The sequence below is a fragment of the Myripristis murdjan genome, chromosome 6, assembly GCF_902150065.1.
Source record: "Myripristis murdjan chromosome 6, fMyrMur1.1, whole genome shotgun sequence".
In the NCBI taxonomy this organism is placed as follows: Eukaryota; Metazoa; Chordata; class Actinopteri; order Holocentriformes; family Holocentridae; genus Myripristis; species Myripristis murdjan.
Window position 1 is genome coordinate 5,117,548 of NC_043985.1, and position 15,251 is coordinate 5,132,798.

Genomic DNA, 15,251 nt, shown 5'->3' on the forward strand with positions numbered 1-15,251 from the left:
TTTTCTTATTATTCTTAAAACTGGCCAAACAAAGACAACATAAAATCACCTCAAGATATTTTCAGTACAGCTTCAATGAAATTTGCGGTATGTCCACCTATCGAAACAATGGTAAATCTCCCTTGGGTCTTCTCAGCAATCAAACAATCAGAGATAAATCCATTGCAGAAGAGGCACAGGCACCAATTCCTCCACTAACTCCAGCCTTAATAGACCAGGATGCAGTGCGGCTACAAAACATAATGCAGTTTCTGTAACAGGGATGGATCTCACTTTCACTCGCACTAAGCTGTAACTATCACTTTCCTTTTTCCACTTACATGTGTAACCAACAACTGAAAGTAACAAGCTCATGCTCATTCTTATGGAGGTGATGGAGGCCTCCTGGGTAGTCACAGGTGTACAGTCATCCCGCAATATGACACAGTAATTCTTGGAACGCACACTAACAAAACACTCTAGCCTACAGGTGCAACAACAAATGAAAGAAGATGCAACCGTTTACGTGTCTTTAACAACCTGTTAAGCCAGCCATGCATTTCAGCTGAATTTCTCATAATCACCTGCGCTTAATTCAGGGATGGGCATTCACGGACCATGAACGCCAAGAGTCTGCCGGTTTTCATTCTGGTTAAAAATTGCACCAGGTGAATTTTCTGATTACTTCCTCCTCTGTGGTTGAAGGTCAGGTTAGGTTGGATTGAAAACCTGAGCTGTGTCCCAAATGCATACTGCATCCTCATTCTAGCCAAGTTTTTCACACAGTGTGTTCACAGTGTAAAAGTACACTCGAGGACAACAACATGCATACTCAACTGGCTCAGTGTTGTGAGTGAGTGGTTACTGCACACCTTTATCCCACAATGCAGTGTGCTGTGGAAAAGAAGGGGCTTCTCAGGGGGCAACAGTAATATGACAAGTTCATGAAAACCAAAAGTAAGCTAAAATACCTGTTAAGATGGATGTTTGTTTGTGTGTTTGCTTGTTTTGTATTTGTTTTGCCAAAACAGTATATTATGGAGATGAGTATGCAGTAGGTACCATTTAGTATGTAGTATGATTCTGGGATTTTGAGCCACAGGGCCACAGACTGTGTGTCCTCCGTGGCACACAGATGCCCATCCCTGATTTAATCAGATTCATTTAGCTGAGTGATGGTATTTCGGCAAATTAAGAAGCAAGTGGGAGGCTGAGAACCTGCTCGTGGACCTGCAGGCCTTAATGGCTAGAGAGACCATCCTGTAACAGGAAGGCCACAGATTGAATCTTCACAAAAGCCACTGTGCCCACTGTGCCCATGCCTGTTGCATTGCACTGCATTTCTCAGTTTCTCAAGGCACTGCAATACGTTTAAACTGTAGATTAGGTTTATTGTTACAGATGAATATTTATTTAAATTGGCATAATAAAAGGTTTTCATGTGATTTTTTTCTCCTTCCTTAGGACATTTAGGGCCTTGGGAACATAGGACCTTGGAAAGGCACCTATGTAGAACAAGGGAACATAGGACCCTGGTCAAAATAGGACCTTTAGTCAAATTCCTATTATGTGCCCTATAAATGTGGAGAACACAGGACCATGGGAACATAGCACCTTGCAAACACAGGACCCAGGGAACGTCGGAACATGGGAACAAATGATCCAGGGAACATAGGACTTCAAATAAATTTGCAAATGTTTCATGAGTTAGACACATTGTCTGCTGATTTGCATGTTTTGGCAAAACAAATACTATCACTGATATTTTTTGTCACAACAAAAACCAAGCGCAGATGGTGTTTATATCATCAGGTTTTTCATACCAAGGGTGCAATTATGTGTTACTTCCATTATGAGGAAATTCATCTGCAGTACGTATAACTTTGATTGCCAAAACAAACAAGTTTGATTGCCTCAAGCAAGCAATGTTCTACCACTCCAAATGTCAAACTTCCATGTTGTGCAAGCAAAAGACAAAATGCGTCAATATTTTGATTGTGATCTTACCGTTGACACTGTGTTAACAAACATTTTTTGGAAATTAGTGAGGTAGGCAAGGCAAGGCAAGGCAAGGCAAGTTTATTTATATAGCACAATTTAACACAAGGTAATTCAAAGTGCTTTACAGAAACATTAAAAGCAACAAGACACAAATTAAAAAAATAAAAACAGTCAATAAAAAGGGAAATAAAAATTTAGAATGATAGCGATAATAAAATACAGTAACATAACATATAAAATAACATAAAATAACAACAGGCTCAGTACACTGCCTGAGCTAGACGGCCAAGGGCCCAGGGCGTGACAGGCCTTATCACCCCTGCGGCTCCTTGCCACCAAAAGGCAATAGGCCAAGGGTCCAGGCCGTGATAGCCTATATCACGCCCGCGACTCCTTGCCACCAGAAAGTGAACTAGACAAAATTTGAGTTTAAATTCAAAACCGGCTCTGTCAGAGATTTCAGCTAGGATCTCTTGTCCCTGGCTCTGAACCATCAGAGCCAGGGACATCAGGTGACGTTTTTTGGAGCCGGCGCATCACTAATTTCGGTGAGCGCTCCTGCCCTTCACTCATATGTCCATGGAGCAAATCACATGGTGCTCTCTGTAATATTATTTCGATATACGAAGAAATAAAAAAACATTTCTTAAATAACTGTCAATAATAAATCTTTGGTTACCAAGATAAAATTCCTCAAGCAGTCATTATGAAACTACAATGATAAGAACATAAAGATATCTTGCAATATTCTGTTGCCAAGCACAGAAGAGCTTAATATTTAAGTAAGAGAACTTTTCATGAATTTTTATTATTTGATTAGAACCATATGTGTAAAGTATACAGTATTGAGCCGAGGTGCTTCAGTTTGACTCCCTCATACATGGTTTTAATGTCAATCTGAGATGATCCAGTCACAGGGGGAGAGTGCTAAGTGTAGGTGTGCATGGGGTTTTGATCACTCAGACTACCTTCAGAAGTGGTCAGGGTCAGATTGAGCCCTGCCCAAAAAAATATACAGAAGACATTGGGAGCAATCACTTCACCTGTAGGAAACAGGATCAGTTGTGACGATAGTGAAAGCAGGGAATATATGTGTGTGTAGTCACAAAATACGATCGCAAGTCACTGGAGAATCATGTGAGGCGCATGGTAATGCCACATGTGAACGGCACTCTGTCTCAGTTGTCCACCTGTGATTAGATCAACTGAGATAGACACCATTACCAAGTGTGCACGAGGTCTCTGAGGCGCCCATGGCTATTTATAGTAATAGCTCTGTTTCTGAGAAACACTGTGCAGATCTTATTGCAGTTTCTTTTCTCCACCATTCAGCATCCAACAATAAAATGTGGCACATGACATTGATTAAGTTCCAAAAACAAACAAAAAAATCTTTGCGAGATTTAGATTCCATCCAATTTTGAAAAGTTTTTCTTTGGAGCAAGTGAAGCTGGCAGGAGGAAATGATTGATTATCCAATAACAAGTCCCTGCAGGGCATAACAAGTCCCTGTACCCATTTCATGGCAGGTTGGCAGCAGACTGGTCCTGCAGACGACTGGTATTCTGATGATCATCCTGGGAATCTTTGGGAAATTTGGAGCAGTTTTCATCACCATTCCAGACCCCGTTATTGGAGGCATGTTCCTCGTTATGTTTGGAATGATTGCAGCAGTGGGAATATCGAACCTTCAGGTAAATAAGCCTCAGTTACATAGGACATCATATGTAGGGCTGGGACGATACACCATTTTGACAGATTGATATATTGGGACAAAATTATGCATAACTTTGATATTTTTATTATATTTGCAGTACTGTCAAGTAGGGCTGGGTGATATGAACAATATCAAATAACGCAATATTAATATTGAAACGATATTGTGACGGTTGGTGCTTTCACAAAATGTTTACACAAGAGTTTACTCAAGTTTTTCTAGTATGAGTCTAGTACAAGTTTCTAGTACAAGTGAAATATTAAATGGCTCTCAGCAGAATAATGGACAACCCACCCACTACAATGTCCACTGTCTGATTTGTGACTTCATTAGCTTGTAGGGTTGTTGTTGTTTTTCCCTTTTACACAGATTCATGTTAAAAGGGCATTTGTTGCCGTGTGCTCTTAGCTGTTATGTTCTTAATGATGAAGGATGAAGGCTGCCGTCAGACTCAGACAACAAAACTTATACCAAATGGGCCAGATGGTGGAACTGTAATAACATAGTTCTGTTTTAGTGCACAAATCCTGAACTGTGAGTGCTAGCAACAAAATCATTATTGCTATTTTTTTCTGTAACAGTTTTTTTCAATGTTTCTTCATATCTTTTTTGGATTTTTGATTTTTGAAATACGATACCATTTCCCCAAAATTTGCTTTTAAAAATTTGAAGGTGAGGTTAATTTTACAAAACTTGCCATAACTTGTATGCATTAAGATATCAGGGGTGTTCACTAAGCTCATGTATCGAAGCGTGTTGTCTTACATCACTAGGCAGCGCTAAAAATGTGAAAAGTTTATATCTTGTAAACGGCTTCATGGATTTGTCCAGAATTCAATATAAACAATCATGTTAGTGTCTCAGTCAATGCATAAAATTTGGTAATGACTGATTCAAGCGGTGAGACTTATTACAACAATTCTTGTTTTTCAGAGATTTCACTTTCCACTTTTTGGCACCTCCTCTGAAGCGTAGCAGAATTTTGCTTCTCTGCAACTTCTCATTTGGCATTTGGCCAACAAAATCAAACCAAAATATTCAGAAAGCTTTATTGAAAGCTTTATTGACTGGAAACTGTCACGCAACACAGATTTCTGAAAGCACACGTGTGTATAGCTTCTTAAAAGCAAGTATAAAATTAAAACTATAAAAACAGACAAGGTAAACGATCTGGATATATGTAAAGTGACCTAGTGCGTCAGAGTTATTTTGTCCATTGTTCGTTGTTTATTTAATATGTTTATGGCTCTGGGTATGAATGAGTTTTTATAGTTATTCTTCTTGGATAATGGGACTTTATATCAGCGGCCTGATGGCAGGAGTTGGAAGGACTTGTGAAGGGGGTGGGTGGGATCCTGTGTAATGAAGTTGGCTTTCCTTTTAGCTGCTTGGGTGTGGAGTGCTGATAATTGATTTTAAGTTTTGCCAGTTATTTTACTTGCTTGATTGATGATCTGGGAAAGCTTTGATTTATCTTTGACAGAGGTGAAGGTGAACCAGGATGCGATGTTGAAGGTGAAAGCAGATTCTGCTCTATTCTAAGTGATTTGTAGACAGCTGTTAAAATGTCCTGCCTGACATCAAAGCTCCTGAGTTTCCTCAGCAGGAACAGGCTGTGTGCTGGCTGGTGAACAGGCTGTAAAGTCTGCGTGCTGGGAAAAGGACAGATGGGTGTCGATCTCTGTACCCAGATATCTGAAGGCCTGTACCTGCTCCACTGTCTGCTTGTTTAGCATCAGAGGTTCAAAGAGAGGTTGGGGGGAAGATGTTCACCTCGCCCCACAACACAGCTCCTTTGTTTTGGAGATGTTAAGTTCCAAAGAGCTCTCCTTAATCATGAGCATCAAGGTGTTGACCTGCTGATAGCAGACAGAGATGTGTTGTCTTTGATGTGGGCCACCAGGGCCATATCGTCTGCATATTTAAAAAGGGAAATGTCGCTGCTATTGCTGGTTATGTTGTTTGTGTAGATGGACAATACACATGGAATCAGCAGAATGTCGTGGTTCTTTTTTTCAGAATTTTATCACCAACATGTTGACCGTTGCAAACATTTGAACTTTAAACAGACAAAAATACTCCAGTTTTGCCCATATGAAACCATTGCCATAAGTTGTAAGAAGGTGTGTGGAAAACCATAACTCTCCAGTGGCACTGGCAGTAAAGCCCCTCCTGTGGGCACATAAAGGTTCAGAGTTCAAATTCTCAGCTGGCCAATTGTAGTTCCAACAATGTGTCATGTTGTCAACTGCTTCTCACCTTTATCTAAATTCCTAGATATAGTTCCTAAGTATTTGCCTATTCATCTGATTTAATCTCTCTCTCTCTCTCTCTCTCTCTCTCTCTCTCTCTCTCTCTCTCTCTCTCTCTCTCTCTCTCTCTTTCTCTCTCTCTCTCTTTCTCTCTCTCCCTGCCTTAACTGGCAGGACAGAGGTAGTCAATCTGCAGATGGAGCTGAACTCATTCCCAGTTAGCCCATTATCTAAGCCGTTTCCTCACTCATTCTGTCCAGTCCCTGCATGTTCCTTGATTTACCTGTTCTGCATGACTTGCTAGTCTCATTGTACTGGCTACCAGCACTTATTGTCTGCCTGTAACCTCTGCCTCATTGTCTGCCTCATTGTGTTCCTTCTTCCTGATGTTGCTGTTGCTTGGGATTGCCACATCTATCACTACTGGTTTCTTAAGCTGTTTGTCAACCATCACAATGACTACGTTTACATGCACACCATATTCCGATTCGGGTCAATATTCTGGTTAAGGTAATGTTCTGAATTTATATGCGCTGCAGCAACTGGAATATTCGGTTTACATGTTACTTGGCATATTCCCGTGTTTCGGCGTATTCCACACTCTTATTTAATGCAACACTCAACCTGCGGGGGGCAGCAGTATGCGTATAGGCATCTGGTCTGCCGGAAATACAGACGAAGAAGAAAAAGCTGTTGCTATTTCTGTGTTTTCTCCCATCGATATACTCCATGATATTTAAGTCTCTCATTAGCTGAAGGCAGACTGCAGTCTCCTCCTCACTCCAAAAATGCTGGCTTTTGCTGCTGTTCGCCATGTCATTCTCCCTGCTTGCAGTAACCATAGCAACAAAGATGCCCCAGGATTCATTGTGAATCGAGCATGTGCAGACGTAACTGAATATTCCTGTACGGGGCATTTTCTGATTAAGGTGTTTACATGGCACAATATTCTGGTTAAAACAGGCATGTGCCAGGGGTCTTATTCGGAGTTTTCTCCAACCAGAATATCACCTTAATCGGGTTCAGTACGTGTTTACATGACTCGTGCGCAACCGGAATATTGCGGATATTCTGAATAATACAGGAATATGGTGTGCATGTAAACGTGGTCATTGTCTGGTTGATTTGGCTCTGTCATTCTCGACCACCTCTGGAGCTGCCTTCCTCTATGTCTTCCTCCTCATTGGGCTCCTGCTGCCTGAGGTATTCACTTAGCAGGTCATCACTTCCTGAAGTATTCCTGGATCTTTGTTGTTACATCGTGGACTGTGGCTTTAACGCTCACCAGTCCTCGGCCTTCCTCCTTCTGCTTGGTGCAGTGTCAAGGTGCTGGTCCTTGGGGTGAAACCCTCCCCACAATATGAGGAGCTTCCTTGTCTTGATATCAGTGACTTCTATCTCCTCCTTTGGCCAGGATATTATACCAGCAGGGTATCTGATCACCAGCAGGGTGTAGATGTTGATGGTTCGGATCTTGTTTTGTCCATTCAGCTGGCTGCTCAGGACCTGCCTCACTCTGTGGAGGTATTTGGTGGTGGCTGACCTCCTTGTGGCCTCCTCATGATTTCCATTTGCCTGCAGGATTCCAAATTATTTGTCCTGCACATCTGCTATGTTACCTTCTGGTAGTTCAACCCCTTCAGCCCCTCTTGGATACCGTCCAGTCCTAATGACATTCTGATGTTGTTGCTGTAGAGCCCATTGATGTGGATCATTGAGTCGACATCCCTCTCATTCCTGGCATACAGCTTGATGTCATCCATGTAGAGGAGGGACAGGGCATCTCCTTGGTTTCTGCCAGCCCTTCATTCTTGACACTCTTTCTTGGATCACCAAGAGAACAGAGAATTTCCCTAAAGCGATCAATCAAGTTTTATTACAGTGCTATGTTTGCACTGTTATGATTCCCACCAGAGTTTTGGGCAAGAGATGCCCACATGGTTAAATTGAAATGATCCATGATACTTTTTTCTGGGCTGCACAGCGGTAAGGAACCAGCTGTCACTTCCAAGTGTCTCTGAGTGAGTGAGTTGAGTGAGTGATCAAAGTTACACAATTATTTGGTTGACCACAGATATGGCTACCATTAGTTGGTTGCGTGTTGGACCTTTCCTATTGGCTGTTCTTCTTTCAAAATGACTCGGCACAGAGATTCATTGAAAAAAGTACATGGTCAGCAACAGCAAAACTTTCAGGAGTGTTGAATAGGGACTTCCTTGTCCAGCTATGTACACTGAGCTGTCGTACACAAGTGTTTTATTTAAAAAAAAAAAAAAAAATTAACAAGACCATCTCAGAATGGCTGCCTCAAATGAACAGCATTAGTGTAACTAAGAGATTTGCTGATTTTTTTTTTTTTTTTTGCATGACTGCGTGATTATCATCTACCATACACGTTTGACAAGTCTCGCTTTCTGTAAAATGCTGAATGAGAAAGACAGGAAAACAACAAGGAATTAGGCAAACCAGCACAGCAGCATAACCTGTATAAATAATGAGGGTTGACCTTCCAGAACAGAGGTCAAACCAACCACTTTCTAAATGTACCGGTTTTGACCTAGTTTTGTTTTTTAATCAGTTTCCCTCTGAGGGTAGCGTTACGGAGTAAGCAATTCTCTGAGCAGTTTATATGCTAACAATCTAAGCAAGAGGCAACAAAATGAGCCACAAGATCAAACCTAATCATTGCCATTAATAGCAAAATATGTCATTTACAAGTAACAGGAATGCTATTGCAATAACAAAAAGCAATTCAGAAAGAAAAGATGTATGTTTAGATACTGTGTCCTTAACTTGATATAACATAAAGGGTTACTTCTTTTTCTTATACAACTACATTACTATTGTTAGTAACCTCATATCAGGTAGGAACAGCACCATTGAATGGAACCCCCTCTACACAATTCGCTTGCAATGTAAATAGTAATTGTAATAATGGTGATGATTTATTGATGATAAAATATAAAAAAACATAAATGAACAGTTCAAATATTCCATATTTAGACTATGTTCATCTTCCTCTATTTGTGGTTCTAATATACTATTTACATTGTACAAAGATTTGCTAGGTAATTTCTTAAGACTCTGGGACTTTTACTATTTGTGCATACACATGGTCTGAGGCAAAGAGCAAATTTAGTTAGGAACATTTTGAATATTGAAATTTTGAGATTTGAAATTAAAATGTTCATATGAGGGGTTTAAACACAGATTTGTACTTGTGGATTTGTGGGAAGGGATGGGAGACTTTGTTCCAAAACAGAGTATGAGAACAGACATTTCAGTGCCTGCCAAATTAACTATTGTCACAAGAACTGATCATTAACCCTTTCACCACAGCTCACCGATTTATTACTGTCATTTTGTGTCAAATTCTTACTTATTTCCCCTTTCAACCGACTCTCAAAGCACACTGTCAGGTTTGTCTCATTAACATGCTATTAACAAATACATTTAACACCCAATAAATGTAGAACATCTACCAAAATAGAAACCTTTTTTTGTTTGTTTGTTTGTTTGTTTGAGTTCCAAATTTCTTCTTACAGTAGAATCTAGGTGAATATTTTGAAGTCAAGTAGCTAATTTGACCGTCTGAGAGAAATTAGATAATGAATGGTTTGCATCTGACAACCAACGATTGAATTTTGTATCATATGATTCTCTCTCTGTCTCCTGTGATAAACAGTATGTGGACCTTAACTCATCCAGGAACCTCCTCATTCTTGGCTTCTCTACGTTCAGTGGCCTCGTATTACCGACCTGGTTTCACTCCAACCCCGGCATCATTGACACAGGTGATTACCACTGCATCGTACACACATGCATGCTTTTTCACACACACACACACACACACACACACACACACACACACACACACACACACACACACACACACATTCCTGCACACACATACTTGTTTGGTCTCATGCTTTGTGGATTTTTTGTGTGTGAAGTCTGTCATTACATTCCTGTGCATTGCCACAGGAAGAATTCAAGTCATGTTGTCCGGTGATTTTCAACAGACCAATAAGAAGACAGCAAACAACACCCCCAGGATTCCACTCTCTGGTCTTACACCAAAATGGCCCTCTGTCAATGAGAGGGAGGCTGTGTATCCACCGGCCCTACGGAGGTCATAAATTACTTAATACTCCTAACTCTTAAGTGACAGTGATTTTGCCACAATAAGCTCCTGAGGAGGGCGGCACGGTGGTACAGTGGTTAGCACCATCGACTCGCAGCAAGATGGTCCTGGGTTTGATTTCTGTCTGGTCAGCCGTGTGGAGTTTGCATGTTCTCCCTGTGTCTGGGAGCTCCGTTTTCCCCTCACAGTCCAAAGACATGCGAGATGAAGGTGAATTGGAGGAGCTAAAATTGCCCCTACGTGTGGATGTCCCTGTGATCAATTGATAACCTGTCCAGGGTGTTTCCCCTGCCTTCTGCCCAATGAGCACTGAGATAAGCTCCAGCGCCCCCCGCGACCCTTACGGATAAGTGGTCAAGAAAATGAATGAATGAAGTTCCCAGGGTCAAGGTCTTCTAGAGACTCACATAGCAAAAGCCTGGGAACTTTTAGTCTTTAGCCTGTAATGACTTTATAATGACGAGGATTGCACAAACAGAGCTGAACATTTTCTTAACCTCATGTATAGCTCAGTGTTGTGTTGTTCTCACACCAGCTGTCTCAGGAAACTACAGCCACAATATAAATGATAATTTTAGACCAAGCAATAAACAAGTTGTTACATACACTACATGGACAAAAGTCCTGGGCCACCTACACATCACACCTACAGGAGCTTTTCTGACCTCCCATTCTAAATCCACAGGCATTAATATGGAGTTGGTCCCCCTTTGCAGCAGAACAGCTTACACTCTTCTGGGAAGGTTTTCCACAAGATTTTGGAGTGTCTGTGGGAATTTTTGCCCATTCATCCAGAAGAGCATTTGTGAGCTCAGACACTGATGTTGGACAGGACGGCCTGGCTTGCAATCTCTGTTCTAGTTCATCCCAAAGGTGTTGGTCGGAGTTGAGGTCAGGGCTCTGTGCGGGCCAGTCAAGTTCTTCCACACCAAACTTGTGCTTGGTGATGTGAGGCTTGCGTGCGGCTGGTCAGCCATGGAAACCCATGCCATGAAGCTCCCAGCGCACAGTTTCTGTGCTGATGTTGATGCCACAGGAGGTTTGGAGCTTTGCAGTTACTGAGTCAGCAGAGCGTTGGCCACTTTTACTATGCGCATCAGCACTCGGCGACCCCGCTCTGTAACTTTATGTGGTCTGCCACCTGGTCTGAGTTGCTGTGGTTCCTAAATGCTTCTGCATTTAGGAAAATGCAATAATACCATTTTCAGCTGATGGTGGAACATCTATAAGGGACAAAATATCAGAAACTGAGTTATTGCAGCAGTGGCATCCTATTACATTATTACAGTACCATGCTGGAATTCAGTGAGTTCTTTAGAACAACCCATTATTTCACAAATGTTTGTAAAGGCAGACTGCATGGCTAGCTGCTGGATTTTGTATACCTGAGGCAATGGGACTGAATGAAACACCTGAATTCAATGACTAAGAGGGGTGGCCCAATACTTTTGTCCATACATTTGTTGAGCGGGTATTGGTGTTTCATAGTGTTTCATAGTAAATCAACATAAACAAAACCAAAGCAACTCTTAGACCAAAATAAATAAACAAACAAATAAAACAGCTATATTAAATGGCAAGTTCATTGCGGAACATTAAAAAACTCTCACAAACATGTTTTGGCCTGCTGGCATTCACCAGGCCAAGGACCATGAGCGATGGATTGACATTGGTATTAATAGGTTCACCTGGGCGGGTACACCTGACACATATCCAACTGGTCAGAAAAACAGCAAACAGTGAGGGAAAAAAAATATTTGTACAGGTGTACGTCATCACAAGTGAAACATGTCATATACAAACACTGCAAAATCTCTTGTACAAATACACATTCATATATACATATTGCTATACAGGCAGTTGAGTGAGTTTCTGTGATTGACCACATGCCTGACACAGTGTTTTTTTTTTTGTTTTTTTTTTTATTACTTTCATGTGGTGAACTCGCCACTCACCAGCTTGCTACAATAAGGAGGTTATGACAAATGTTAAGAATTATTTGCAAACACTACAACCTGACATGACCAAGATAGTTTTACCAAAATGAAATGTTGCTTTAAAATATTTACAATAGATGCTAAGTCATATTTACCATTAACTATAGACATGATACCCTCCTACACACACACACACACACACACACATATATATACACCGACTCTTATACACTCTCTCTCTCAACTGGTAGGACTCAATTAAGATAATCCAGCCATGAAACATTAATCCAACAGATGAAGTTAGACCAAGTGGACCTTTTACTCAGGAATCAATCAGTGATTTCAGGCAGTCAGAAATAAATCAAAAGCCAGTAGTTCCTGATGCATTGCTTTTGATTACTCCATTGATAGGTGGAGAAGTGCCTTTGTGCCCACTTCTTATGAAGTGCCATCAAAAAAGCAATCCACAAGATTAAACAGCTCTTTTCTGTAGACATAAAACCTTGATCCTATGAGTCATGTGATGCAAGTGGCTCCCAGGAAAGGGCTAATCCAAAGTTCAATGCAGGGCATGAGGACTTGTCTGGTTTGCTCGGGTCTAGGCTGCTTACCGCCCAATCCTCTTGGCTGGGTTCCATGTCACTGGCTGTAATCTGCCCGGCTCAAATAAAGCACTTTTGCCACCAGTCTGTCCCCACCCTCGACACTCAGCTGATAGCTCTGTGCCAGTGGAGGTCTGTCAGTCTCTGTGTAAACAAACTGGTGTTCAGCTAGGTGTCTTTAGCTGCACAGGTTGTGAGAATTAAAATCATCACATTCTGTGCCTTGAACTCTTGACCGCTGTATGTTTAGGCTGGCAATGTGTGCTTGGAAGGTTGCTGTGGCAAACTTACCTGATGTGATTCAATTTGATCCAACTTCATTTGCCACTTTTTTTTTTTTTTTTTTTTTTTTTTTTTTTGCACAGGGATATTATGAAAGCCAGGCATTATTGTGGTGGTAACACCTGCTACGTGGTGCAGAGCCAATAGTGATTCAGAAAAATGGAGCGCCACAGTGGCCTAATTTTTACGGAGACTTGGAGACCAAGGTTCAAGCCCCATGAGAGAAATCATCCAGCCTGCTGAAGTGTTCTTGAGCAAGATGATGACGTGTTGATTTAGCAGGGATTTGACAGGCTTTTTCATGCAGCGTCTGGCTGTTTTTACCAAGGTGCTGCAGAGGAGGTTTGCACTGGTGAAATGAGAAAAAAGCAGCGCTGCTTAAAACTTTGCATGTGGCCTAATGTGTTGTTACTTTAGGGCATTCTGATGTATGAGCGCAACAATATATTAGGGAATGGAAATGTGTACAAATGACATGCTAAAGCTGACTGATCGTGATTGGTGGCCGGTGCAGCAAAGGGAATTGCGCCTGTTATCCAACGCCTTTAAAAAGCATTCTCAGTTGTGTGCATATCTATAACTGAGATCAGATTTCAGTCGTGTGTCATATATATGGCCACAGTCTAGATATTGCAAGTAGCATCATTAATTTACTACACAAAAATGCCATGGCTGTCCATAAAAGGTGAGTGTTTTGCTGCTTATCTCAAAACCGGAGGGATACAAAACATTTCCTCATACAAAAGTTATTCTGCCGTGTCTGAGAAGAAGTCAGAGGTGATGCATTCCCACCAGTGTTGGCTGTGTTCCTGGGACCATTTTCCCCTCTCCAGTCTTCATCATACTATACTGAGCTCTGGGGGAATAGCCTGTGATTTGTAGATAAAGCATATGCGTTGTGCTGTCCTTAGCAGCTGCCACCTGTTGTACTACTAAAAGTGTGAGGGGAAAAAAACCTAGAATAAAACCTTGTGAACAGATACATGTTTCTGGATTATGATGTCTTTTTCAAAGCTGCTGTCTGTGGTGCTGAACTCCAGAAATGGCTGAGTTGTCTCTTCTAGCTGTAGTTATTGTGTCGGTGCATTCAAAAGAGCTAAACTGTGCTGAATTTTTTTTTTTTTTTTTTTTTTTTGTAAATGTCAGTAAATTGTGGCATGCTTAATAAATCAGCCCCTGAATCTCTACCATCTCCAGGCTTTAGCCCTGACCTAAATATGAAGGACGGGCAAGAAAAAGAGGGATCAGTTCAGTGTCACATCATTTCATGAGCAATATTAATGACTCCTCTCCTCTTCAATTTGAAGGAATAAAAGAACTGGACCAAGTAATCGTGGTACTCTTCACCACACATATGTTTATTGGAGGATTTTTGGGGTTTGTGCTGGACAACACCATTCCAGGTATGACACAATCCATGTACGAACAACAACAGCCCACCTCAATCACAGTAGTATCCCAATCAAGTATGCTGTCTTTTCATTTTCAGGTACAGAAAAGGAGAGAGGCATTAAAAGTTGGCGTGAAAAGGTGGAACAGGAAGGCAAGAATCATGTGGGTGACCAGTCCTGTTATGATATCCCTTTCTGCAACCCCATTTTGAGACGATTCAGATGTTTCCAGTACCTGCCTTTCCTCCCTTCTTACAAGATCCCCCAGCAGAAAATGTCCAAGTAATTGAATTTCTAAGTTGCCCAACAGGATTGATGTTAGTATTTTAGCCCTATAAAGCCAAATGGTAGTGACAGCACTGAGAAACAGGTCGAAAGTGTGAACCAGCACCTGTCAACCAGTGTGAACACCAAGAATGTCTCCTGCCCCGTCCAAATGTTTGTTGGTTCGAGAATGGACAGTATATTGTTCAGATGCTTTGTATGATTTTTGTTGATACAGCATTTAAAACCTTTAACCTTTAAGCAAAAAAGGACTTACTGCTGTGTGCCTTTGTTGGGCGCTGAACATAGCATCTTGACACAGCTGGAATAGACCACGATGAGTGGTGGTCCTGACCTGAGTGGGCTCAGAACAATAATCTCATTTAGACTGTCAGTCCAGACTTAAGACTGTTGTGACTGATGTGGGACCAGCACTCTTCACTTTGAGAGACGTCCTGCTCTGAGGGAAAAAATATTCATAATCCACAGTGAATGAGGCTCTGTTCAGTCCATACTGTATGTCCTGCAAAGTGGTGACATTGCACTTTAAGTTAATCTTGTCTCTCTTAACACAAAATCCTGATTTAATCCACTCATTCAATTTATAACACAATTTAGAACTGTTGTGAAGATTTCTTGTGGTTAAATGCTTGACAACGGCATGTGAAGGCAGCCTCGGAGC

The 15,251-nt window shown here is 41.3% G+C and overlaps 1 protein-coding gene across 1 annotated transcript in view; it reads left to right on the forward strand.

Annotated features, from left to right (window-relative positions):
* Nucleotides 1-14,670, forward strand: part of LOC115360444 (solute carrier family 23 member 1) — a 53,388-nt gene extending 38,718 nt beyond the window's left edge. The window contains exons 11-14 of the mRNA XM_030053364.1: nt 3,510-3,674; nt 9,635-9,743; nt 14,222-14,317; nt 14,404-14,670. Of these exons, the coding sequence (XP_029909224.1) occupies nt 3,510-3,674; nt 9,635-9,743; nt 14,222-14,317; nt 14,404-14,591 (558 nt within the window). The 3' untranslated portion in view covers nt 14,592-14,670. The remainder of the gene's footprint in view (nt 1-3,509; nt 3,675-9,634; nt 9,744-14,221; nt 14,318-14,403) is intronic.
* Nucleotides 14,671-15,251: the final 581 nt, after the last annotated feature.